The following is a 21441-nucleotide window of genomic DNA, read 5'->3' as shown; positions in this document are numbered from 1 at the left end:
TGATCCGCTCTGTTGTGAAATCTTCCCGCCACCGGGCTTTTCCTTCTGTCCAGCCCAGAGAATCCACCCTTCCGGGTCGGTTGTTCAACCAATCGCAAGTAACACCTTTCTTTAATTGGTCCAGGGGAGTAGCTGCCAAGTGCGTCACCAAACAAGACCACCGGCGATTGGGTTAAATTGGGAGCAGGTTTACCCAGTGAGAAGCGGTTTGAGAGCTAGGGTGGAGGTGGCTGCGTGTTTCCGGAAGACGTGGCGGCTTTCGCCTGGGCGGCTTCTCGGATTCATTTTTCTCTACTCTGCTTCACACCTCTCGCTCTCTCCCGGTGGTGCTGCCGTCGCATCTGCTCCCGCCGCTGTTCTCGCAACTGCAACCATGATCTCCTTAACCGATACCCAGAGTAAGCTTTGGCTCCGTGGCCACCACCTGCCCGGCCTGGAGTCCCCACACCCATCCGTCCGGCTGGATCTCTCTCGTCAGCTCCTCCGCGCGGGTCAATGAATGAAGTTGCGCGTTGGGGGCGGCGGGACCTAGAAAGCTGCCTTGCCTGGGAGGGAATTAGATTTGCTGCGGCCGACTTGGTCTGGAGGGAGAGGCGATGAGGTCGGGGGAGACGCCCAACCTGGGGAGGTGGAGCTTTAGCTGAGGGTTCCTCTCTCGAGCCCGGGTAGTGCCACGCTCTCACCCCAGGTGAGATGGACGCTTTGTTTCTGGGGTTGCCACTAGAGAAACTGCGTGGTGCCTGGGGCCCATTCTCAGAGACATTTCTCAATGTTATACACGAGGGATCCTCTATAAGTTGTTAGTTTGGGAGGTGGTATTTTAAATGTCACCTATTCTAGGTTATTTTTGGAAATGTGTTCACATTTGAATGGATATTCGCCTTTGCCACTGTTTAAAGCAGCCTTCCAAAACCCTTTGAAACAGTTTTTTTCTACCTGTTAATGTTTCAACAGTAGAAAAAGCAGTACTTTAAACAGTTTATGTTCGGTTAAAAGGATTCAGCCGTTAATGTTGAATATCGTGCTTTGTAGCATTTTTTTTTATTGTTATTTTAGCATTCCTTTCTGCCTGCCACAAGGTTTTCCAGGCCTATGCCATCTCTCAGGTTAGCACTGCTTTCTGTTTCATCTTCTTTAGATGTACCATTTCCACTTTCCTATTTCTTCTTGTCAATCTTAATTTTTGTGCTTCCTTTTGATGGACATGATAGTCTCTTTTGGCCTCACTTTGCTTTATTTGCCACCCTTTCTTTTCTTGGTGTAGTTAACTTACTCAGATATTGAGGATTTAAGAATTAACAGTCTATTGAAGTGAAGATAGAACTTAATATTAAATACCCGTTTAGATTCAAGTCTTGGCTGACTTGAACTTCATAGAGCTTCTAATCAGGGCTTTGAAGAAGTTCATTACTCCTGTTCGACAGCCCGCTGAGAAACTGCATTTCTACCCCAGATATACTGAATTAGAATCTATATTTTAACAAGTTCCTAGTTAATTCTTATGTGTATATAACGAGAAGCCCGTTTCAGGTTTCCTTGCCTCTTGAAGTTGGACTGAGTCTGCACCTTGGGGCTGCCTGGCCCAGGAACTGTGTCCGTTTTTGTATATTACTCTCACTTGTTCTGGTCAGAGAAATACATATATATATGTATGCAGTGTCATAATAAAAACTAACAAGGATGTAAAGGTATCTTTTTTTCATTTTACGAAATGTTTTCATATAAATTATTGTACTTAATCCTTACAGGAGCCCTTCCAGGTAGATCGGAGTATACCCCTTTTACAAATTAAATGAGTCTCAAAAAGATTCTTTGTATGTTCATAAAGAGAATGATAGACTAGATCCTACTAGCCCAAAAACTTTTTCTTCTTTTCACTATATCACATCGGTATCTAAGAACACTTGATAAAAACTATGAGATCTTCCTTAGCAAAAATAGTTTCAACAGTAGATATTTATCTTCCAGAATTATGTATTTTTTGAGGGATTGTATGGGATTTCTTGATTGAAATACAAAATTAGAATTAAATTGACTAAGGAAATTAACAGAGCCATACACATAAATTGCTAGAATTTATTTCTAATCCCACTTCTTACTCAGAGCAAATCTTTAATCTGTAGATAGTTTTCCCATCTAACTGTATCCTCTTATCTAGTCTATAATTATTAAATGTTGTTGTTGTTGTGTTATGTGCCGTAGAGTCAGACCCGACTTATACGACCCCTCCTTGGGTTTCTGAGGTGGTATCACTACAGAAGTAGATTGCCCAACCTTCCTTCCGAGGAGTGGCTGGTGGGTTTGAACCAGTCAGCCTTCTGGTTAGCAGTCAGGTGCCTTAGGCACTATGCTACCAGAGCTCCCATAATAATTATTAAATAGATTTTTTAAAATGTGTTACTTCTCCTGTCTCTAGAGATTCTTTCTGTTGAAGACTTAACTATAGGGATAAGTGCCTGATTCCATTCTCCAAAAACCAGAACAAAGGGGCAGAGTTAGGTTATGAGCAGAATAGGAATCATTTTCCTCACTTCATTAAATTGGTGAGGAAGAGAAAATTTTACCCTTCACGGCTTACTTGCCAAATATAAGTGAGGTGAGAGTGGATTGAAACAAAATAATTAGTGAACCAAAAGCTTTTTATCTTTGAAACTGTGTGTGTGTGTGTGTGTGTGTACATGTACGCATGTACTACAGAATTTGGCCATCATTCCAAAGTGATTTGCCAGCCTTATTGTGCAATTCTGATTGTGGGAGAGGGTCACCAAACCTCAATGAGAGTAAAGAGTAAACAGCAATACTTGATTGTTTTAAGGGATTCTAAGAGAGCACATACATACACCCCTAGAAAACAAGATTTATTGAGGTGATTAGGAGGAGTTCTCAAGCTGCCTCTAAGTCTGAATTGCCTGAGACTACCAAGGCATTCGGGAGCTCTGGTAGCATAGTGGCTAAGACACTTGCCTGCTAACCAGACGGCTGGTGGTTCAAACCCACTAGCCACTCCTCGGAAGGAAGGTTGGGCAATCCTACTTCCGTAGTGATACTGCCTCGGAAACCCAAGGAGGGGTCGCTATGAGTCGGGGCCGACTCGACGGCACATAACAACAACAACAACAACAACCAAGGCATTCAATTAAGTTAAAAAGAATTATCTTTTTTTGCCCTCAATGTCTGCATTTTTTTTTTCTTGAAAGGCATATTAAGACAATGTTGTTTAATACTGCCTTTAAAAAAAAAATGTAAAGCGACGCTAAAATTGTAACTATGATTGCCCTTGCTAATGAGATGATTCTTAAAAAATTTACACAATGGACTTTCCACATTAAACTGATTAGTTTTATTAGATTGCTTTTTTCAGGTTAGTCTTTTTTGTTAATTCCTTATGAGCAGGAGAAATAACAATTTATTAGTGCATAAGTGGGAAGTAAATTTATTTCACTGTGTATGATTCTCTTAGGGACAGGTCAGCTCTACATAGGGCTTTGATAACCAGAGGGCTGTGAATTCATGAGGATAGAGAAGGGAATTCTGGAGATGAGAAACAGTCATATAAAGGTCCAGTTTGAGTCTTGTTCTGTTCAGGGCAGAAACTATTTGGCAAGCATCATGCCAGTGCCAGTTCTGGCCAAGATGTCACAGGAAGCTCTTTTCTTGCCAGACGACAGAGGATAAAGTAATAGGAATGTTTTGGTTCTGATGTTGTAGTTGTGAGACCATTAGCTGTGAAGTCCAAGACTGGATTCTAATTCTGGCCTGACTTACCACCACCACCACTACATACTTACTGGTTTTCTTACCAGCAACACATTACTTAATCTGAGTCTTTGGTTACCTATATAAAAACATGAGATGGTGCTACTTTTCACCTCCAATTTTGTTAAAAAATAAAAAATTGCAGGGTATTTGTAAAAATATTTCATTAAATATACAACATCAATGTATTCAGACATTGTTCTGTTTTACTAGTCAGTGTTTAATAGGTCTATTGGCATCTTCTTTGTTATATTTGCACAAAATAATAATATTAAATTCTGTCACCTAAAGAAACTTCCTTCAGAAGTTTATTACAGCCCAAAACCGTAAGTTGTACTAAAACAAATATATATTACCTGAAAAAAAGACCATATGGGAAGCATATGGCATGATGGTTAAATACAAGGGCTTTGGGCTCAAATGGACCTGAGTTCAAACTTCCTATGAATCTCAAATTCTCCAGCTCTAAAGTGATACAATGATACTTACCTTATAGGAGTATTGGGAAGATTAAGTTCAATTAGGTATGTAAAGCATCTCTTAATGCCTATATCATTGTAAGTTCACAGTACACATAATTTTGTTCTGATAAACAAAATCTCAAAATATTTATGTAATCATTAGGATAATTTGTGAAAAGATGGAGAAATTAGACATTCAAACAATTCCGGTTAAATCCAAACTAGGAAATAGTGATTAAATGGAATTTTACTGGCTCTTGTGCCCTTCTTTTCCTCCAATAAGTTAGCTCTGACACCTAAACTGAAAGTTTTCTTAAGCCATTTAGACATGTGTATGATTCATACATGTGTATGGAAGTGTCATCCTCAAATTTCCAAGGGAATTTTTATCTGTGGACTATACTTATTGGTGTACTTTAATTCTTCAAGGCTAACTTTGAAAGAAAGGAATGGCTATGATGGAAGACGGTAGCTATCTGTAAATTGAGGAAATGGGGGATATATAAAAAGGTAACATTAATAAAAATTTTCAAGTATACAGTCTGTTGGATATAGCTAAAGATTTTTTTAAGTAAATGTTAACCAAATTTTAGCTTTCTGGAGCTGAGGCAAAAAAGTTAAGTAACAGATCAAAAATCATAAATAGTGATTTAAAATTGTGTTTCTGAAAACATAGTGGCTTATGCTGTGACTCACTGTATGCCTCTAGGTAAAATAAGGATTGAGGACCATATCCTAAAAATAAAGCTAAAATGATCAAAGAAGTGACTCAGTGGATTATGTTGTGGCGTTAATAGAAGAGTACCACTGTTACCTTCAAAAATTAAGGTTCTTCAAAGTAAAAAGATAAGGTCTAGAGAATGAATGTAAAATTATTGATGTTACAGGGTAAGCATAGACTTCAAAGCTTACTCTTTGTCCACCACTGTATATCCAGCACTTGGGACAGTTGCTGGCATCTAGTGGTTTATCAGTTCTATTTTGGAATGAATGAATGAAGACCGCAAAGAATAATATTAGGTAAAAACAGTTTTCTTTGAAACTTCAGAGAGATGATTTCAGTACTCCTTAGACTAAGTATGTCAATGGACTCAAGCTTTGAATAAAGTAGTAGCAGATAAATCCATAAGTTGTCAAGAAGTTAAAAGCAGTATCTAACCTGAAAAATAATTTCGGGAGAACAGATACTGTGATCCTCAAATTATTTCTTCTACCCTTCTGAAAAGCAGTATATAATTAATTGAGTGAAGCATATTGTACTGACCTACCATACTATTTTTGATGGGTTAAAGGAAGGAATTTTAAGAGGGCAAAGAAGGAATTACAGATACTGTGAATGTAAATGATAGTCATAGAATGTAAAGAGAGAAAAATCATTAAAGGAAACTGATACGTTCATATCTGGTGCCAGAGGGGGTCTTCAAGGGGCAGGGCATATAACCAAAGGTTTAGAATCCGGGTTTCTTGTTTTTCTATTGCTATGCTTGTGAAAAGTTTTATTTCCCTTGTAAGGATAGATACTTCCATTCATATCTGAGGTAATTTGCTGATGTTAATTTAATTTGTTTTTTATCTTAATGAATGTCCTTAGGAGTTAGCCTGCACTGTTGGGGACCTATTCCCTAATATTGGCCCAAAGAAAAACTGATAGATCCTCTTTCTTAACAAACAGGGATCTTAATGTGACTTTAATTTTTCTCTACACTTAACCATATAACTTATATTGCAGAAATTGGAATGGGATTAACAGGATTTGGAGTGTTTTTCCTGTTCTTTGGAATGATTCTCTTTTTTGACAAAGCACTTCTGGCTATTGGAAATGTGAGTTTTTAAACATACATTTTAACTAAATTCATAAGGAAATTTAACTACAGTGAATCATTACCTGCTATTAAACTTGGGGAAATAATTCACTATTATTAATAATGTAAAAATTCCCATGACATTTGCTATTTCCATCAGGAATGAAACCTGTCAGCTTTCTGTTTAAATAAAAGGTATTCTCTTAATGAAGTTTTCTAAATCCAGAACTATTCTGTTAAGTGTTTGATACATGAGTTATGATAAATTAATTGAATAAAAACATTGTCATCAAATCAATTCTAACTCACAGATGACCCTAAAAGACAGAGTAGAACCTCCATATAGAGTTTCCAAGGCTGTAAATCTTTTACAACAGACTACCACCTCTTTCTTCCATAGAACCCCTGTTGGGTTCAAACTACCAACCTTTCTTTTAGCAGCCAGGAACTTAACTACTATGCCACTAGGGCTCCTTAGATTAACTGAAGGCTGCCTCTAAATAAGAGTCAAAAAAGAACAGTTGATAGCCATGTGGTTTGGTAAATTTGTTAAAATAGTTTAACTTTAAGTACCTGAGATTCCACATTTGATTCAACAACATAAACAGATTTTTAAAAACTTTTTAAACCTTTTAAAAATATATATGTATTTTGACTTGTTTAGAAAAGCATGTATATTATTTATTTAAAACATGTATTATACTTTTCATTTGTGGAGGTTGTTCCAGAGCGAGGAATAAATAATATCCCTTTTAAGAAGATGATACAAAGTCACTGAAAAATGATTAAATATCTTTTGAAGGATATATTCTTTTGATCTTTAAAATAGGAAAAGATAAAGACTAACAAAATTATTGTTCAAAATTGATGCTTTAATAATAGTATAAACAACATTGGTATCTGAATATGAAGCTTAACTTTGAGGCTTGGTGTATATTTATATGAAATATTTCCCATCAAAGAAAGGTAATGAATGAAAGAAAACATTTGGGAATAAAACATCCAGAAAAAAAACTTTTATAGGTCACAGTTTCTTATCCACTATCTGAAAACATACAAAATATATGTATATTTGAGAACACATGGCTGTATTATATATATTGTCACTAGATACTCTGGAATGATAAAAATATAATCTTCTTTCCTGGCCTTGCTTGGTTTCCTCTACTATCAACCTAGCCATGTCATTACCTCTCCCATCCAAGGAACCGTCCCTCTTTATGCCTTGCCACTCATCTGCTTGATTAAGCTGTCCCCATCCAGCTAGAACTGGGAAAACTACTAAAAATGCAGATGCCCTGTGGTAAAGCCTAATCTTTTCTTTGTTTCTCTTTTTCTCCATTAAATCAAGATAGAAGAAGAATGAGAAGAGTGGAACACAACTACACCTCTCACATGCTTAATCCATTCCTTGGCTGTGATTCTGGGTTGTGCATTATAGTTGCTCCCTGGCAATTTACCCAAATTAGAAGTGAAACAAATGTGCTGCTTCTTGTTATTATACTTGGCTTTGTTCCAGCTTTTCAAATGTATGTAGTATATTTAACTACTTTTTCTATGTTGCATTTTCTTTCTGTTCTAGGTTTTATTTGTGGCTGGCTTGGCTTTTGTAATTGGTTTAGAAAGAACATTCAGATTCTTCTTCCAAAAACACAAAATGAAAGCTACAGGATTTTTCCTGGGTGGTGTATTTGTAGTCCTTGTTGGTTGGCCTTTGATAGGCATGATCTTCGAAATTTATGGGTTCTTTCTTTTGTTCAGGTAAGGCAATCATTTTATGTTCTCTTTCAATAAACCAGAATATCAGATTATTATTACAAACCAAAACCAAATCCATTACCATCAAGTTGGTTCGACTCATAGTGATTCTCTAGGACAGAGTAGAATTGCCCCATAGGGTTTTCTAGGCTGTAAATCTCTGCAGAAGCAGGCTGCCTCATCCTGCAAAGCTGGTGGTGAGTTCAGACCACCAACCTCTTGGTTAGCAGCCCAGCACTTAGTCACTGTGCCACCAGGGCTCCTTTATTATTACAAAGACTTAGGTATTTGCACCAGTGTGGATAAGAAGACAACTATTTTCTTAAGTGGATTTTTGTTTAGATTGAATCTTTTATTACAGTTTATACCATTTGTTGTTGTTGTTATGTTATGGGTTGTTATGGGTCCGTCGAGTCGGACCCAACTCACAGCGACCCTTCCTTGGGTTTCCCAGACAGTATCACTATGGAAGTAAATTGCCCCATCTTCCGAGGAGTGGCTGGTGGGTTTGAACCGCCAGCCTTCTGGTTAGCAGTCAGGTGTCTTAGGCACTATGCTACCAGAGCTCCATTTATACCATTTAGTCAGTTATAAAAAAAATTTTATCAAATGCAGATGATTGCCTAAGTAAAGGCAAAAAGTGGTTGCAATGCAATAAATTTCATTTTGTTGGTATTTTTTGACACAGTTTTTAATTTAATACTTCTATCAACTAAAACAGTTATAGAAAGATAATACAGATGGGTAGATCCAGCATTTTAATGCATAGAACTTGATTCTTTAAACCAAACTCACTGCCATCAAGTCGATTCCAACTGATAGTGACCCCTCCTTGGGTTTCTGAGGCAGTATCTCTAGGGAAGGAGATTGCCCAGTCTTCCTTACGAGGTGGGTTCGAACCGCCAGCCTTCTGGTTAGCAATCAAATACCTTAGGCACTACGCCACCAGAGCTTTTATATATATATATATATATATATATACACACACACACACACACACACACACACCATCAAAGTAAGAGCTATTCTTCAATAAAATTTCTACTATTTACTCTTTCTCATGTATCTTCACTTCTTGCATATTCTTAATTTAATCTTACTGCTTAAATCTTGAATTCTATCCATTGTAGTATTTCATCACTATTTACTTTATTTTCAAGTCCCTGGGTGATGTAAAGCTAAGAGCTCACTAAAAAATTAGTGGTTTGAGTGTACCCAGAGGAGCCTCAGAAGAAAGGCTTGGTGATCTACTTCTGGAAAACGAGCCACTGCAATCCTGTGGTGTGCAGTTATGGGCTCCCTGGGCTCACCATGAGTCAGTCAGCTTTTATATACCTAATTTTGATTGAGAAGAAGTTTATTCTCTGTGCCTAAACAAATACTTTCTTACTCTTCCTATATAGAGGTGGCTTAACTAGTCCACAGTTATTTTAAACTGGTTAGAAGTTATGACTTCTGTGGGCTTGTATTTCAACCAAGAAATGAGACTTAATGAGATGTTAACAATACCCAACTTAAAGGCATTCAAGAGGATTAGAGGTTTAGTGTTACTGTTAGCACATAGTAATTTTTCAGTAAATGATAGTTACTAATGTTTTCATGGTCCTTTCCGTATGTTCTGTCCAGCCTTTTCTTTTGGTCCCTTTTCACCCCACACACATTAACCATCGTTGAGGAAATCATGAGCAATTGATATGAGACAGCTGATTAACCTGAACATACAACATAGCTTGACTTCATACTTTTCTTGAGTTTTTACCAATAACCAACATTTTCTAATAATGTTTATTGTATTTCATAATTCCAAGTTTAACACCTCTAAAACATTTCAGTATGTTAACAGGATCCTTTCTTCTTATTTGGTTAGCAGTTTATTTTGGTAACAGGAAATGTGTAAGTTTTCAGAACCTTTTTCCTTTTCCTTTCCAGGGGTTTCTTCCCTGTGGTGGTTGGCTTTATTAGAAGAGTGCCAGTCCTTGGATCCCTCTTGAATTTACCTGGAATTAGATCAGTAAGTAGTCATATATTTAGCATTATATTTTAAGCCATCAAAATAAATGCCTTTTGATGCTTTTTACTTACAGAAATATGAGTAATTGATAGTTGGTTAATTATTTTTTTGGCTATCATATAAATGTTTACATCACATAGATCATGGTTACCATGAATATTTAAAAAAAAAAAATCATCACTAAATGTAGAAAACCTGAAATTGTATTTCACTATATCCATTTTTAACATTGTTCTCTGTTTTAATTGTTATTCAGATTAATATGCTATGTTGCCTTCCTCTTTGAGGGTTCAAGACATTTTTCAGTGACTTTCATGTGATTTCCAATTTTAGGAACAGTAATTTAAAAAGGACACAATTTTTTTCTTGCAAATATTTTCTCTCTCAGACTGAATCACCAAATAGAGTGGATTAAGACAATGAAATACAAGATTATTTTTTCTGCAAATAAGATGATGTGATTCTGTTCCCAGCTCCATCCATGACTTCAACAATCTGGTTTCTCTAGGGTGGGCTTCAGTTTCTATCCTAATAAAGAATGTCAAATTAGATAATAAAGGCAAAAGAGAACGTTTTAAAAATAGACAAGTGAAGTTTCTTCCCTTCATTCATTATTCATTCAGCAAATGCTTGATACTAAACTACTTGTTTGGAGACTAACATCTCTAAAGGAGGTTCAGAAGGCCTTCCAGTTTCAGGTTACTTGCTGCTTTCTTAGAAAAACCTTTTCCTGATTCCCTGTGACTGGCTTAGGTCGCACTTCTGTAGCATATCCTGCATGCACCTCTGTCATAGCACTACCTCTATTTTAGTTGTCCAGTAAAAGGCTTACTGTGTGAAACATTATTATAGTCCTCGAGGGCAGAAACAGACTGTACTTCAGTCACTGTTCTATCCCAGTGCCCAGCATAATACCTAGCACATAATAGACCCTCAGGCCATTTTTGCTAAATGAATGAATGAAGGATGGCATTTCATTGACCTCAAGGATTCCAGCTGACTTTCTTTTAGCTTAACTTCTTAAATTTCGAAAGTAAACTAAATTCTTAAATTTCAGAAGTATCTGGGTAATCTGGAATTCAGCTGAGTTGGGGACAATATTTTTGGCTGTAGATCTGACCATTTCCTTCTTTGAAAAGTTCATAGTTCTACCTCTGTTCTGAACAACTAGGGTAAACTGACCTTAAAAACAAATTTAAAAGATCACAAGTTCTAGTTAGGTGTGTATCAACTTCCTAATGTTATTTACAGAGTTTTGTAGCTCTTAAGAGGTGAGTCATAACAGCACTTGAATTCTGGAAGAGCTACTGGACAGCTTACCTCTAGAAGAATAAGTACTACTATAAGCCTAATCCCATTTCCATCCTTAGGTCAATTTTAGAGTCAGAACCTTATAGCCAAGGTAACCTAGATATTTCACGTTATCCTTGGAGAGAAAAAATGTTATCCTTTTTCTCATCTTTTATTTACTTTAAAATTATAATGCATCTACAAACATTCAGAGCAACTTTGCAGTTTAGATATACCCAACCACCTATTAGTGATAATATAGAATGTTGGAACTTGGCCTGTAGGGGTATATCCTGATTTCATTTGCATTAACATCCAGTCCCAAACAGTTGTCAGTGTTGTTTATACTTAAAATGGCTTTTAAATTTCCTGAACGTTCTAGTTAGAAAGTTGTAATCGCTATTTATGACCTTAATTTAAAGATTCAGCAGTATTTGCATAAATGGCCACTCAATGCTATAGATCATATTCACTGTCGTTATGTAACTATAATAAATGCTTAAGTGAAAATGTGAATAGTGAAATAAACAGTTAAAATGATTGCCAGATTTTGATAGTAATATAACCACTTGGGTTACATAACTTTTAATATCTCCACTAATTCATACTGTTCAGTCTTTGAATTGTCTTCTGGAGTGATGAAGGAAGCCAGACTGCTTTATATTTGGAGTGGAATAATGAGTGTAAATAATCATTTAAATTAATGTGTGCTGAAATTAATAATAATTATAAATTTATGCTTGCATCCTTATATCTATTTTTAATGTTGTTGCCACTTTCAGTCTGAAGTCCAGAATACACATTTAAAGTATTTTTAGTCAATAGCTGTTGTTAATTATTGAACTTAATGGAGTTAAATCTGTTTGTTCAAAGACTACATAGGCCCAGAAGAGATCCACAGTAATGGTCAGTTGAAATATCTTATTGGGTTCATTAATGCATGAATGGCTGACATCTCAGCTTTTTTATTTATTTTTATTTTTTTCTTAAGCTAGCAGTTTTAACATCATTTATCCAGTTTATTTATTCATTGTGTTGCATTTGTCATGTTGCACCCTTAAATTTGTATGTATAACGTGTCATTCAAAAACAAATTTTAGAAAAAAAAATTTTTTTTTAACATTTACATGTCAGAAGATGGTGGTGAGTAGTACTGGATTAATCATTGTCAGTCATACCTTAAATTTCCACAAATCTTGTAAAGCTGCGTTTTTGTAATCAACATTTGAAATGTTGATACGATGTTGTGTAATACTGCAGGCTTTTTTCTAATTGTTTGTGTGGGTTTTTTTTTTTTCTTACAGTTTGTAGATAAAGTTGGAGAAAGCAACAATATGGTATAACAGCAAGTGAACTGAAGACTCATTTAAAATACCTTATTATTTATAAAATCCTTTGAAGAATATTCAGCACAAAATTAAATTACATGAAGTAGCTTGTAATGTCCTTTACAGAAGTTTGAAACACATAGCCTACAAAGGACCAACAGCAATTAGCAAAGAAACAAAACAAGTTTGTAATCAAGTGCTCTACGGAGTCAGCAAGCAAACTGAAGGAGATGAAGTCTATGTTACCATCTTTGTTGAAACTCTTGAAGGCTATTTTATTGTTTTTCCACAATGTGTGAAACAGCCATCCTTAGAGAACTGTGGTGCCTGTTCCTTTTCTTTTTATTTTGGAGGTGCAGGTGCACCCATTGGCATTGTTTTTAAGAAATGTCCACTGCAGTGGCAAAGATATTTCCAATTGCACTGTGTCTCAGAAGGTGATGCATGAGTTAGATTGGATTATGTCATTTTAATGTATTAAAAGCAAGGAAAAAAGTTTTGATATATGAATCACTTTGTTTTTTTTTTAACATGGTTAAAATAAAACTTTTAAGGTTCTTCTGAATCTTAATGTTTTAAAGCAGATGAAAATCTGAACTAGATATTCTTTATTGGAATATGCAGAGGTCATATTTTAGTTCCTATATTATAGCTGACCAAGCACTTTTTGGTTAGCAGCACACTCTGGAAATACTCCTACTCTTGGGAGTCTGACCTCCTGAGCATCTGCCTGTATTGTTCACTTCACAAACAGCACTCTTGACCATAAAGTAATCTGTTACATGGCTTGTCTCAGTGAATAGTCTTTTATTTATGGTACTAAATGATGCAGAGTAAATGTATTTTTCCATGTAACGATGTAGTTTTTCTCTTTTTTTCATTTTAGCAGTAGTTTATTTTTCATAAAATAACTTGTAGCGTTTACTTTAAAACACATAAGATGATAAAAGATTAAACTTATTTTTTAAGGGCTGTTCATCTAAGATGAGTTTTCCCTTCATTTTCAGCTTTTTCATAACATACAAATCAATATTCCTATTTGCCTTGTGAGTGCTCTTCATCTTGAATAATAGGGAAAATTTCCTAGTTCACGTGCTAAAGTTATTTTATTGTTATTAAACTGGCTGTAGTTTCTTAAAAACATGACACTAAAAAATAATGTGTCATCTTTTCTGCCATTGCTGCTTGATAGGTACTAGGAAACAGCAGCTGTTTATTCAGTAGTTTTTCATGGTGGTGGCTCTGGGATAGATCTAGGAACACATTTCAACAGCCACAGTACTATTTGTTTTATCACTAATGAATGCACTATTTCCTTTTTTTAACAGCTGTAAAACTTTTTAATGGCATAAGATCATGATCAATATTTGTGATTTTTATTTAAAAACGTGTCTACAGAATTACAGTTTATGTTATTCTTAAATTTAATCTTGATGCCCAGAGAACTCCCAATGCTCATCTAAAGAAGGAAAGACTTGGCATATAGTCTAACGGTTCAGTCTTGTGGATTACTGTCTTTTTGGTACTGACATTTGACTTGTGATATAATCTGTGAAAATGCAACTGTATTGACAAATGGAGACTCCTACCTCAATAGTTCATGGAATAATAAGAGACCTGGTGTAGTGTCTAATGTTCTTTGAAAAAAAGTAATATAGCATCTTCACTTGGAGAATGTCAAATACATATATACACACTTTGGGGATTGATTTTAATAAAGTTCCCTGTAGGACTCTAATACACATATTTTTGACTGGCCCATATTATTTAAGTGGCTAGATAATTCTAACTTTTTAAAGCAAGAACAGTATCTGTTGATGTAAGGAACACCTGTATTATTTAACTCCTTTATAGACATAAATTTCTATCAAAATGTTCTTTGCACTGTGACAGCCCTTTTCAGTAATCTTGCAAAGAGCATTGTCGGACAGTAGCATGGGAAGGATTGGATGATCTTCCAGTCCTTAGTAAGATTGAGAGGCTGGCGCAGTTTTCAGTTTTAAATGAGTCCACAGTTAATGCCAAATATGAGTTTGGGACTGTTCGGCAGCATTGAATATTTCTTTGTTAACACCATTGATGAGGCTCTATTTTGAAATGTACGAGTCTTTTGACAGAAAGCATTATACATCATGTATTATCTTTCCTTTCCAAAATTAGCCTTCTGTCTTTATGACAAAGATGTACTTCAATTAATTCCATACAGAGGAAGGAAAAGGTCTAATTAGCCTTAAGTGTTTCTGTCATTGTTCAAATGTATTTTTTGTAACAGAAACATTTGGAATGTTTTTTCTTTTCCCCTTATAAATTGTAATTCCTGGAATACTGCTGCTTTAAGAAGTCTCATGGTCAAGTTATATGATCTAACAATTGAATATTGTAAATACACTTGTCTTACCTCTTAATAAAAGGGTTCTTTTCTATTAATTGATGGTCAAGTGTATCTTTATTATGAAATTCTAAATTAATTGAGCATTGCAAAATAACCCACCTCATTTTTTAAAAGCTTTATATACAGTTTACTTCTTATAAAATAGTCATCATGTTTTTCACCTTTCATTTTCAAAATGTTCAAATGGGATTGTAAATATATTTCATATATACAAGAAAACTTTTAATTTTACAAACTATAAAAAGAGTAGGTCACCTTGGGCAATGTGCTTGCTGTTAAGGAACTCAGACCTAAGGTCTGGTAACCATCTAGTTATTGAACATAAATTTTCTGAGTTCTACTTGAGTATTAAAAGGCCTGTGCTGAGTTCAGAAGACCCAAGAGAATTAAGATGGCACTTGACCCATGAGCTTATAGCTTCAGCATTTCTTCTAAATTCTTAGCCTTATTCCCAAATAATTTAACTTGAATTGATTGTACTGCAAACATACTGGTAGAATAGTTTGTGGTCTAGAAATCCTAACTTCTCGCATTTGAGAGTTAGGACTATTCTGCTTTCAGCTATGTGGTGCTTAGCCATTTTCAGAAGGCATCTTTGGAGGACAAAAATGGTATCAGCTTTAACTCTGAAATTTTTGTCTCAAAATATGACTTTCTGACATAAAATTTTTTTTTTCAGTTATCATACTTGGAAAAAAAATTTTTAATGTGAGCCTAGAGATTGAGAACTGCCACGGCTGTTTGTGTATTCAAAAGCTGCTATAGATACACTGTTGATAAAGGAAATTGGAACAGTTTTCTGGAAGCTGCTATGATTGCCACCATTAATTGCAATTTTTTTTTAAGTGAGTTTAGAAATTTGTGGAGAAAATGTTTTTTTTTTCCCACAGAGTGAAAGGATATATATTTGTGACCTAAATGAAACCACATCTGTAGTTTTTTAATCATTAAGTTTTTGTAAAGCCAAAATGTTTGCCATTGAGTCGATTCTGACTCATAATAACACTAAATGACAAAGTAGAACTGCCTTATAGGGTTTCCTAGACTGTCATCTACAGGAGCAGATTGCTAGGTCTTTTCTTCCACAGCCACGGTGGGTTCAAACCTCCAACCTTTTGTTGCTTAACCATTGCACCACCAGAACTTACAGCCAAAATACTACTGGCTATCTCTACCGTTTAAGGCCCCTGGGAGGTAGAACATTGTCTGACTCACTTTGAACATGTCATCAGGGGAGATCAGTCTCTGGAGGAGGATGGAGGAGGACATGACACTAAGTGGTAGAAATTTGGGTTTAGTGAAATGTAGAGGGTCAACCAAGGAATGGAAGATCCTCAGTAAGATGGATTGGCACAATAGGATCAACAATGGATTCAGACGTGCCAGCGATTTTAAGAATGATAAGACCAAGTGATGTTTTGTTGTGCTGTATATTAGGTTGCTATGAGCCAGTGCTGACTGGGCAGAAGCTAACAACAACCCAATCTGTATTTGTAAAATCCAATAGTTAAACTGCAAGTCTTTTGAGTACTGTCAAATAAACTATAAGGCTTGAATGCTATTAAATATCCAGCATATGTTTCTAACCTTATCCTCTGGGATGAAAGCCTCTGCTCTTCTGCCACATGTCTGCATGCAAAAGGCTAGTCACAGAAATAGCACATGCAACCTCACATGCCCCAAATCCTTCATAGATGGACTAACACATTTTTCCATGACCTTTCATTTCTCAGCTCTCAAGGCCTAGTTAAAATAGCACCTTTATCACATCTTTCTTGACCTAGCAGGCCAAAACATCTGGTTCTTCTTTGCTTTCTCATAGAACTTCCCACTTGTATTTATTTGGATATGAGTCTGCTTTCCTCTAGAAAATAGATTCTTGAGGTTTAAGATCTGTTCTTACTTCTATCTGTATCTCCAGTATCTGGCACTTAGTCGATAATCTGAATGTTAATTGGGTAATGGAAGTTATGTTCCTCCAGCTATTCTGGCGCTGTCCCCACTGATCGATCACCTCTTGTGTTCAAGATAGTCTCATAGGACCACCAGGTTTTTATCAGCTGTAAAGTAGGAGAATTTGATCATCTGTTCTGGTCCCTGCTTAGCATTCGCTTTCTGCTTTAGCATTCCTTATGATCTGAGAAGCTTTGACATTGCTACATCCAGTAACTTGTCGACAGGAAAGGAATCATGGATAAAGGAAGACCATGCCCAGAAACTAATTGCCTTTCTTTACTGGGGGAAGGGGGGAGGTTTGCTAAGCAGACCCAGAACCAACTGCTAAAAGTCTTGAGATTCATGAATTACTAATTCTCAGTTGACCTTTCCAATATAGAATGAAACTTAGAAGAGTCTGATGTTTTTTTCTTTTTCAAATTTGTGGCTTTGTAATTAGAGATGTTAATATGAAGCAGAAGTATCCCAAGGAGAAAACTGACTGGAATTGATTCCCTAAGTGAATTTATCCCCTAAGAAAGCCAGAAATAATACCCTGCAGGATTGCCTGCAGAATGATCTCTTACTGTGTGAACAGTGCTAATAATAATGGGTGATTCCAACCTCTGAAGAAGAGGCTTCTGGTATGATGCTTGTGATCTTATGAGGCAGTTGTGTGTCCTGTGGCAGTATAAGCTTGGGTCTTGGTGATAAAACATAACTCTGCCAGTTGGTGTCCTGTTAAATTCTCTGAGTTTGCTCAGAAGTGAAACATGAATGTCTATTGCATAACATTTGGGGGAAGATTGAATTAAAGAATGGATACAAAAGGGCTTTGTCAAGTTTAAAGTGCTGTACAAATACTAGGTATTACTGTCTTGAGATTCCTGACCCAAGGACAGAGATTGGAAGTAGAACTACTGACTTCCTTGTCTTCCAACGGTTATGGTGATACCTGGCAACACCTAGCGTTCAACCTAATTCACAGAATTCTTACACCATTCTTCATATTTCTGAGCTACCAATATTTATAAGGCTCAGCATTTCCAAAAAGCTACTAGTATTTTGTTGTTTGCATCTTTATCTAAGCCTTTCTGCTAGAATGGCACACAAAATAAAGGATGTTACCCATAAGGTTGGTGCTCTACTTACAAACCATCAGAAGACCAACAGGCCAACAATTCCTCAAAAGTAAAGATGGGAACATAAGGGCAGGGAAATTACTGGAAAGGGAACAAACTGAACACAAAGAGAATGTTGACACATTGTGATAAATGTAACTAATGTCACCAAACTATTTGTGTGGAAATTGTCAAAAGGGAACCTCACTTTCTGTGTAAACTTTCACCAAAAACTCAATAAAGTATTATTAAAAAAAAAAAAAAATTGTCTCCTATATATTTTTCCTGTATCTTTGTGATGTTCTTACATAATATCTACTAGCACACCTTAAGCAGGAATGCAATTTGAGTCATCCTGTAGTAATGGTGGCTGTGCATTCATACACACTATGCTTAGTCATTTGGAAATAAGTGCTAAAACATTATAACCTTGGCAAAATTGTGAAGTAGGTGAACTTTAACCTTGACTGCCTCTGTTTTTCTGTATCCATCCCCAACTCCCTAAATAAAACTCCTCTTACCTCTCTTCAGACAACCAATATATTATCTCTCTCAGGTGTGTGAGTTCCTTAAGTATCAAAGCCTTAAGTGAAAAAAAGATTGGGTAAAGATACTGGCCAATGACTGAAGAATTCATTTTGGGTAGCAGACCTCCTCAGTGCACCTAAACTCCCTCCTAAAACTGATTGGTAGAAGTAACTTCTTCCATCTGTTTGTGAGACAACAAGCCTAAGTCCCAGAGTGGCCCAGCAGAAAACCAAGCCAATGTAGGACACTGAACACATCCCTCATTAGTACTATACCTACCCAAATTCCTCCTATTCTGTCAGTCAAAGTAATTTGGGTATTTTCTTATGATAGGCCATACTGTCCAGGTAACCTTGTCCAAGATAACAAGTGTTTTCTATGTGAGTCCAATAATCACTGAATTTGAAAGGATGCGTTTAAACATTGACAGTGGTTAGTGTTTAAATGGGATCTGGTGGTGCAGTGGTTAAGGCATTTGCTAACTAAAAAGTTGGCAGTTCAAACCTGCCAGCCACACAACAGAAGAAAGATAAGGCAGTCTGCTTCCATAAAGATTTACAGCAAACCCTATAGGGGTCACTATGAGTTGGAATTAACTCAATGGCTGTGAGTTTACTTTGGTGTTGGGTACCCTCCAGCCAACTACAAGAATTCAGATAACATTGGAGATGAAGAGAAAATGTTCTCCATTGAATGTGCCTTTTAAAAAATTAGGATTCAATTTATGCAATGCCTACTGTCTGCTAATACTGTCAGCAGAATAAAATCCAATGGTTTTTGGACTTCCAGCAAGATGGCAGAATAGGCAGATAAGCTACACAGACTCTTCTGAAACAAAAAAATGAGAAACCAACTGAAACAGATACAGAAGATAATCGTGGAACCCTGAGCTTTGAAAGGAAGGATCAAGAAGTAGATTAAATACCAAATAGTAGAAGTAACTGAATGAAAACAGCGAATAAGGAAAGAAATGGAGCTGTGGACTGTTAGCCATCCTGAGGGCACAGCCAATTTGAATATTTACAAGTGGTGATCCAATCCAGGCAGCAACCTAAAAATCAGTTCTGCTTGCCAAGGACTGCATGGGCAACTGCACTGGTGGCTGATGACTAGAAAAATAGAATAGAAAATGGTGAATAAAGAGACAAACAGAACTCTGGACTGTCAGCTATCCTGAGGGCACAGACACTGAATATTGGCAAGTGGTGCAGCCAATTTGAATATTTACAAGTGGCGTTCCAATCCACGCAGCAAGCTAAGAACTGGTTCCACTTGCCAAGGACAGCATGGGCAACCACACTGGAGGCTGATATCTGGAAAGGTGAGACAGTCCCCTTGTTACTCTTGTACTGTCTTGGTGAACAGAGGTGTGGCCATCCCCTGTTTCCACCCACTTTCTGGTCTAGCAGGAATTCCATCCTGGTCTGGGTCCCCTGACAAGAGTCCAGGTGCCCTGCACCTCCCTCTCAGTTTTTTGTTTGTTTGTTTTAAAAGTTTTGTTCCCCCCCCCCATCCTTACTTCCTTTCTTTTTATTTTCTTTTCTCCTTCCCTTCCCAGTTTGTTGTTGTTGTTGTTGCTGCTGCTTTTTACCCTTTTCCTGGTTCCCTTCTTTTTTCTTTTTCTCTTTTGGTTCTTCCCATTGCTTGTTTTTCCTTTTGCAGTTTTCTCATTTTCACTTTATTATTCTTTTTTCTCTTGCTCTTCTCTTTTCTCTTATTGTCCCCTCTCCAGATATTGTGGAGTATTTTGAGAGGGGAGGCATCTCTTTTTTTCTTTCTTTTGTTGGTTTTAAAAAATTTTTCTATTCCCTTATTCCTCTTTCTTTTTTTCTTTTATGTGATTGTTGCTGTGTATTTATGCAGTTTATGTATTTCATTCTCTTGTTTTTATTATTTATTTATTTGTCTAACTGGGTGCAAGACAGTAACCATGCCCAATCATACCCACACTTCCTACAGCATCGCCCACTGGGAGAGGGCAACCACTTGTTTCTGCCCCAACTGACCAACAATAGACAGTGGCCAATACCAGCCCAATTCACCCTTAACTGCTCTCCACCAACGGCTAACAGAGATCTGTGCACACACTCTCATTCTCTATCACACCCACCAGGAGATAGGTGGTAACTACCTGTATTCTGCCAACTAGTAAATAGATGACCACAGTAGGCCTGCTCATTTAGATGTATCAAAACTAAATAAAGGAAAAAAAATCTTGGGTGAATCACACACATGTACAATCACCAATTAAATATAAATACAACCCAATCACAATGTCTCAGAGACAACTGACCATCCTAATCCACACAAAGAAGAAAGACAAAATAGTACAAACAAGGTACCTGGAAATAGACCCAGAAAACCTCCCTGAGAAAGAAGTGACAGTGGCACTTCCTGATAAGGAATTCAAAAAGATTATATTTAGATACCTTCAACGGATTGAGAAACAGATAAAAGAAAACACAGACAAAACTCTAGAACAATTTAGGTAAACAATACAAGAACAAACTGACAAATGAAAAATTAGAACCCATCCAAAAAACAACCAACAGAAATCTGGAATATTAATACTAAGATTTCAGAAATAGGTAACACACTGAATGGGTAAAGGAGTAGAATCAAATCAATGGAGGACAGAATTAGTGACATTGAAGACAAATACCTCAATATTACTTTGTTAAGTGATCAATAAGAAAAGAAAAAAAAGATCAAAATAAAATGAAGAAAGCCTAAGATTCATGTGGTGCACCATCAAGAGGAATAACTTACATGTGATTGGAATTCCAGACCATGAAGAGACAAATAAAACTACAGAGAATATTGTCAAAGATTTGTTGGAAGAGAATTTCTGTAATATGATGAAAGATGAGAAGATATCCACTCAAGAAGTTCAACAAACCCAAAACAGGTCAGACCCCAAAAGAAAATCACTGACACAGATCATAATCAAACTCACCAAAATCAAACACAAAGAAAGAATACTGAAAGCAACACAGGAAAAATGAAAAGTTACCTACAAAGGGCAACCAATAACATTAAGCTCTGATTTCTCAGCAGAA

At 36.4% G+C, this 21441-nt stretch overlaps 1 protein-coding gene across 1 annotated transcript; it reads left to right on the top strand.

The window, feature by feature from the left end:
* The first annotated feature begins 373 nt into the window (after positions 1-373).
* GOLT1B (golgi transport 1B) lies at positions 374-12421 on the top strand. The gene is made up of 5 exons (XM_007946798.2): positions 374-398; positions 5947-6038; positions 7602-7780; positions 9707-9788; positions 12383-12421. Exons 1-5 carry the CDS (start codon positions 374-376, stop codon positions 12419-12421), a joined length of 417 nt encoding a protein of 138 aa, XP_007944989.2.
* Positions 12422-21441: the final 9020 nt, after the last annotated feature.

The sequence above is a fragment of the Orycteropus afer genome, unplaced genomic scaffold, assembly GCF_000298275.1.
Source record: "Orycteropus afer afer isolate SDZICR_OR568_19922 unplaced genomic scaffold, OryAfe1.0 scaffold00171, whole genome shotgun sequence".
In the NCBI taxonomy this organism is placed as follows: Eukaryota; Metazoa; Chordata; class Mammalia; order Tubulidentata; family Orycteropodidae; genus Orycteropus; species Orycteropus afer.
The sequence above is the reverse complement of the archived record's forward strand: the minus strand, read 5'-3'. Positions and strand labels throughout refer to the sequence as shown.

Coding starts and splice junctions, on each gene's coding strand:
- GOLT1B (XM_007946798.2), top strand. CDS start 374: ATGATCTCCTTAACCGATACCCAGA. Junction 6,039..7,601: donor CACTTCTGGCTATTGGAAAT/GTGAGTTTTTAA, acceptor TTTCTGTTCTAG/GTTTTATTTGTGGCTGGCTT. Junction 7,781..9,706: donor GGGTTCTTTCTTTTGTTCAG/GTAAGGCAATCA, acceptor TTTCCTTTCCAG/GGGTTTCTTCCCTGTGGTGG.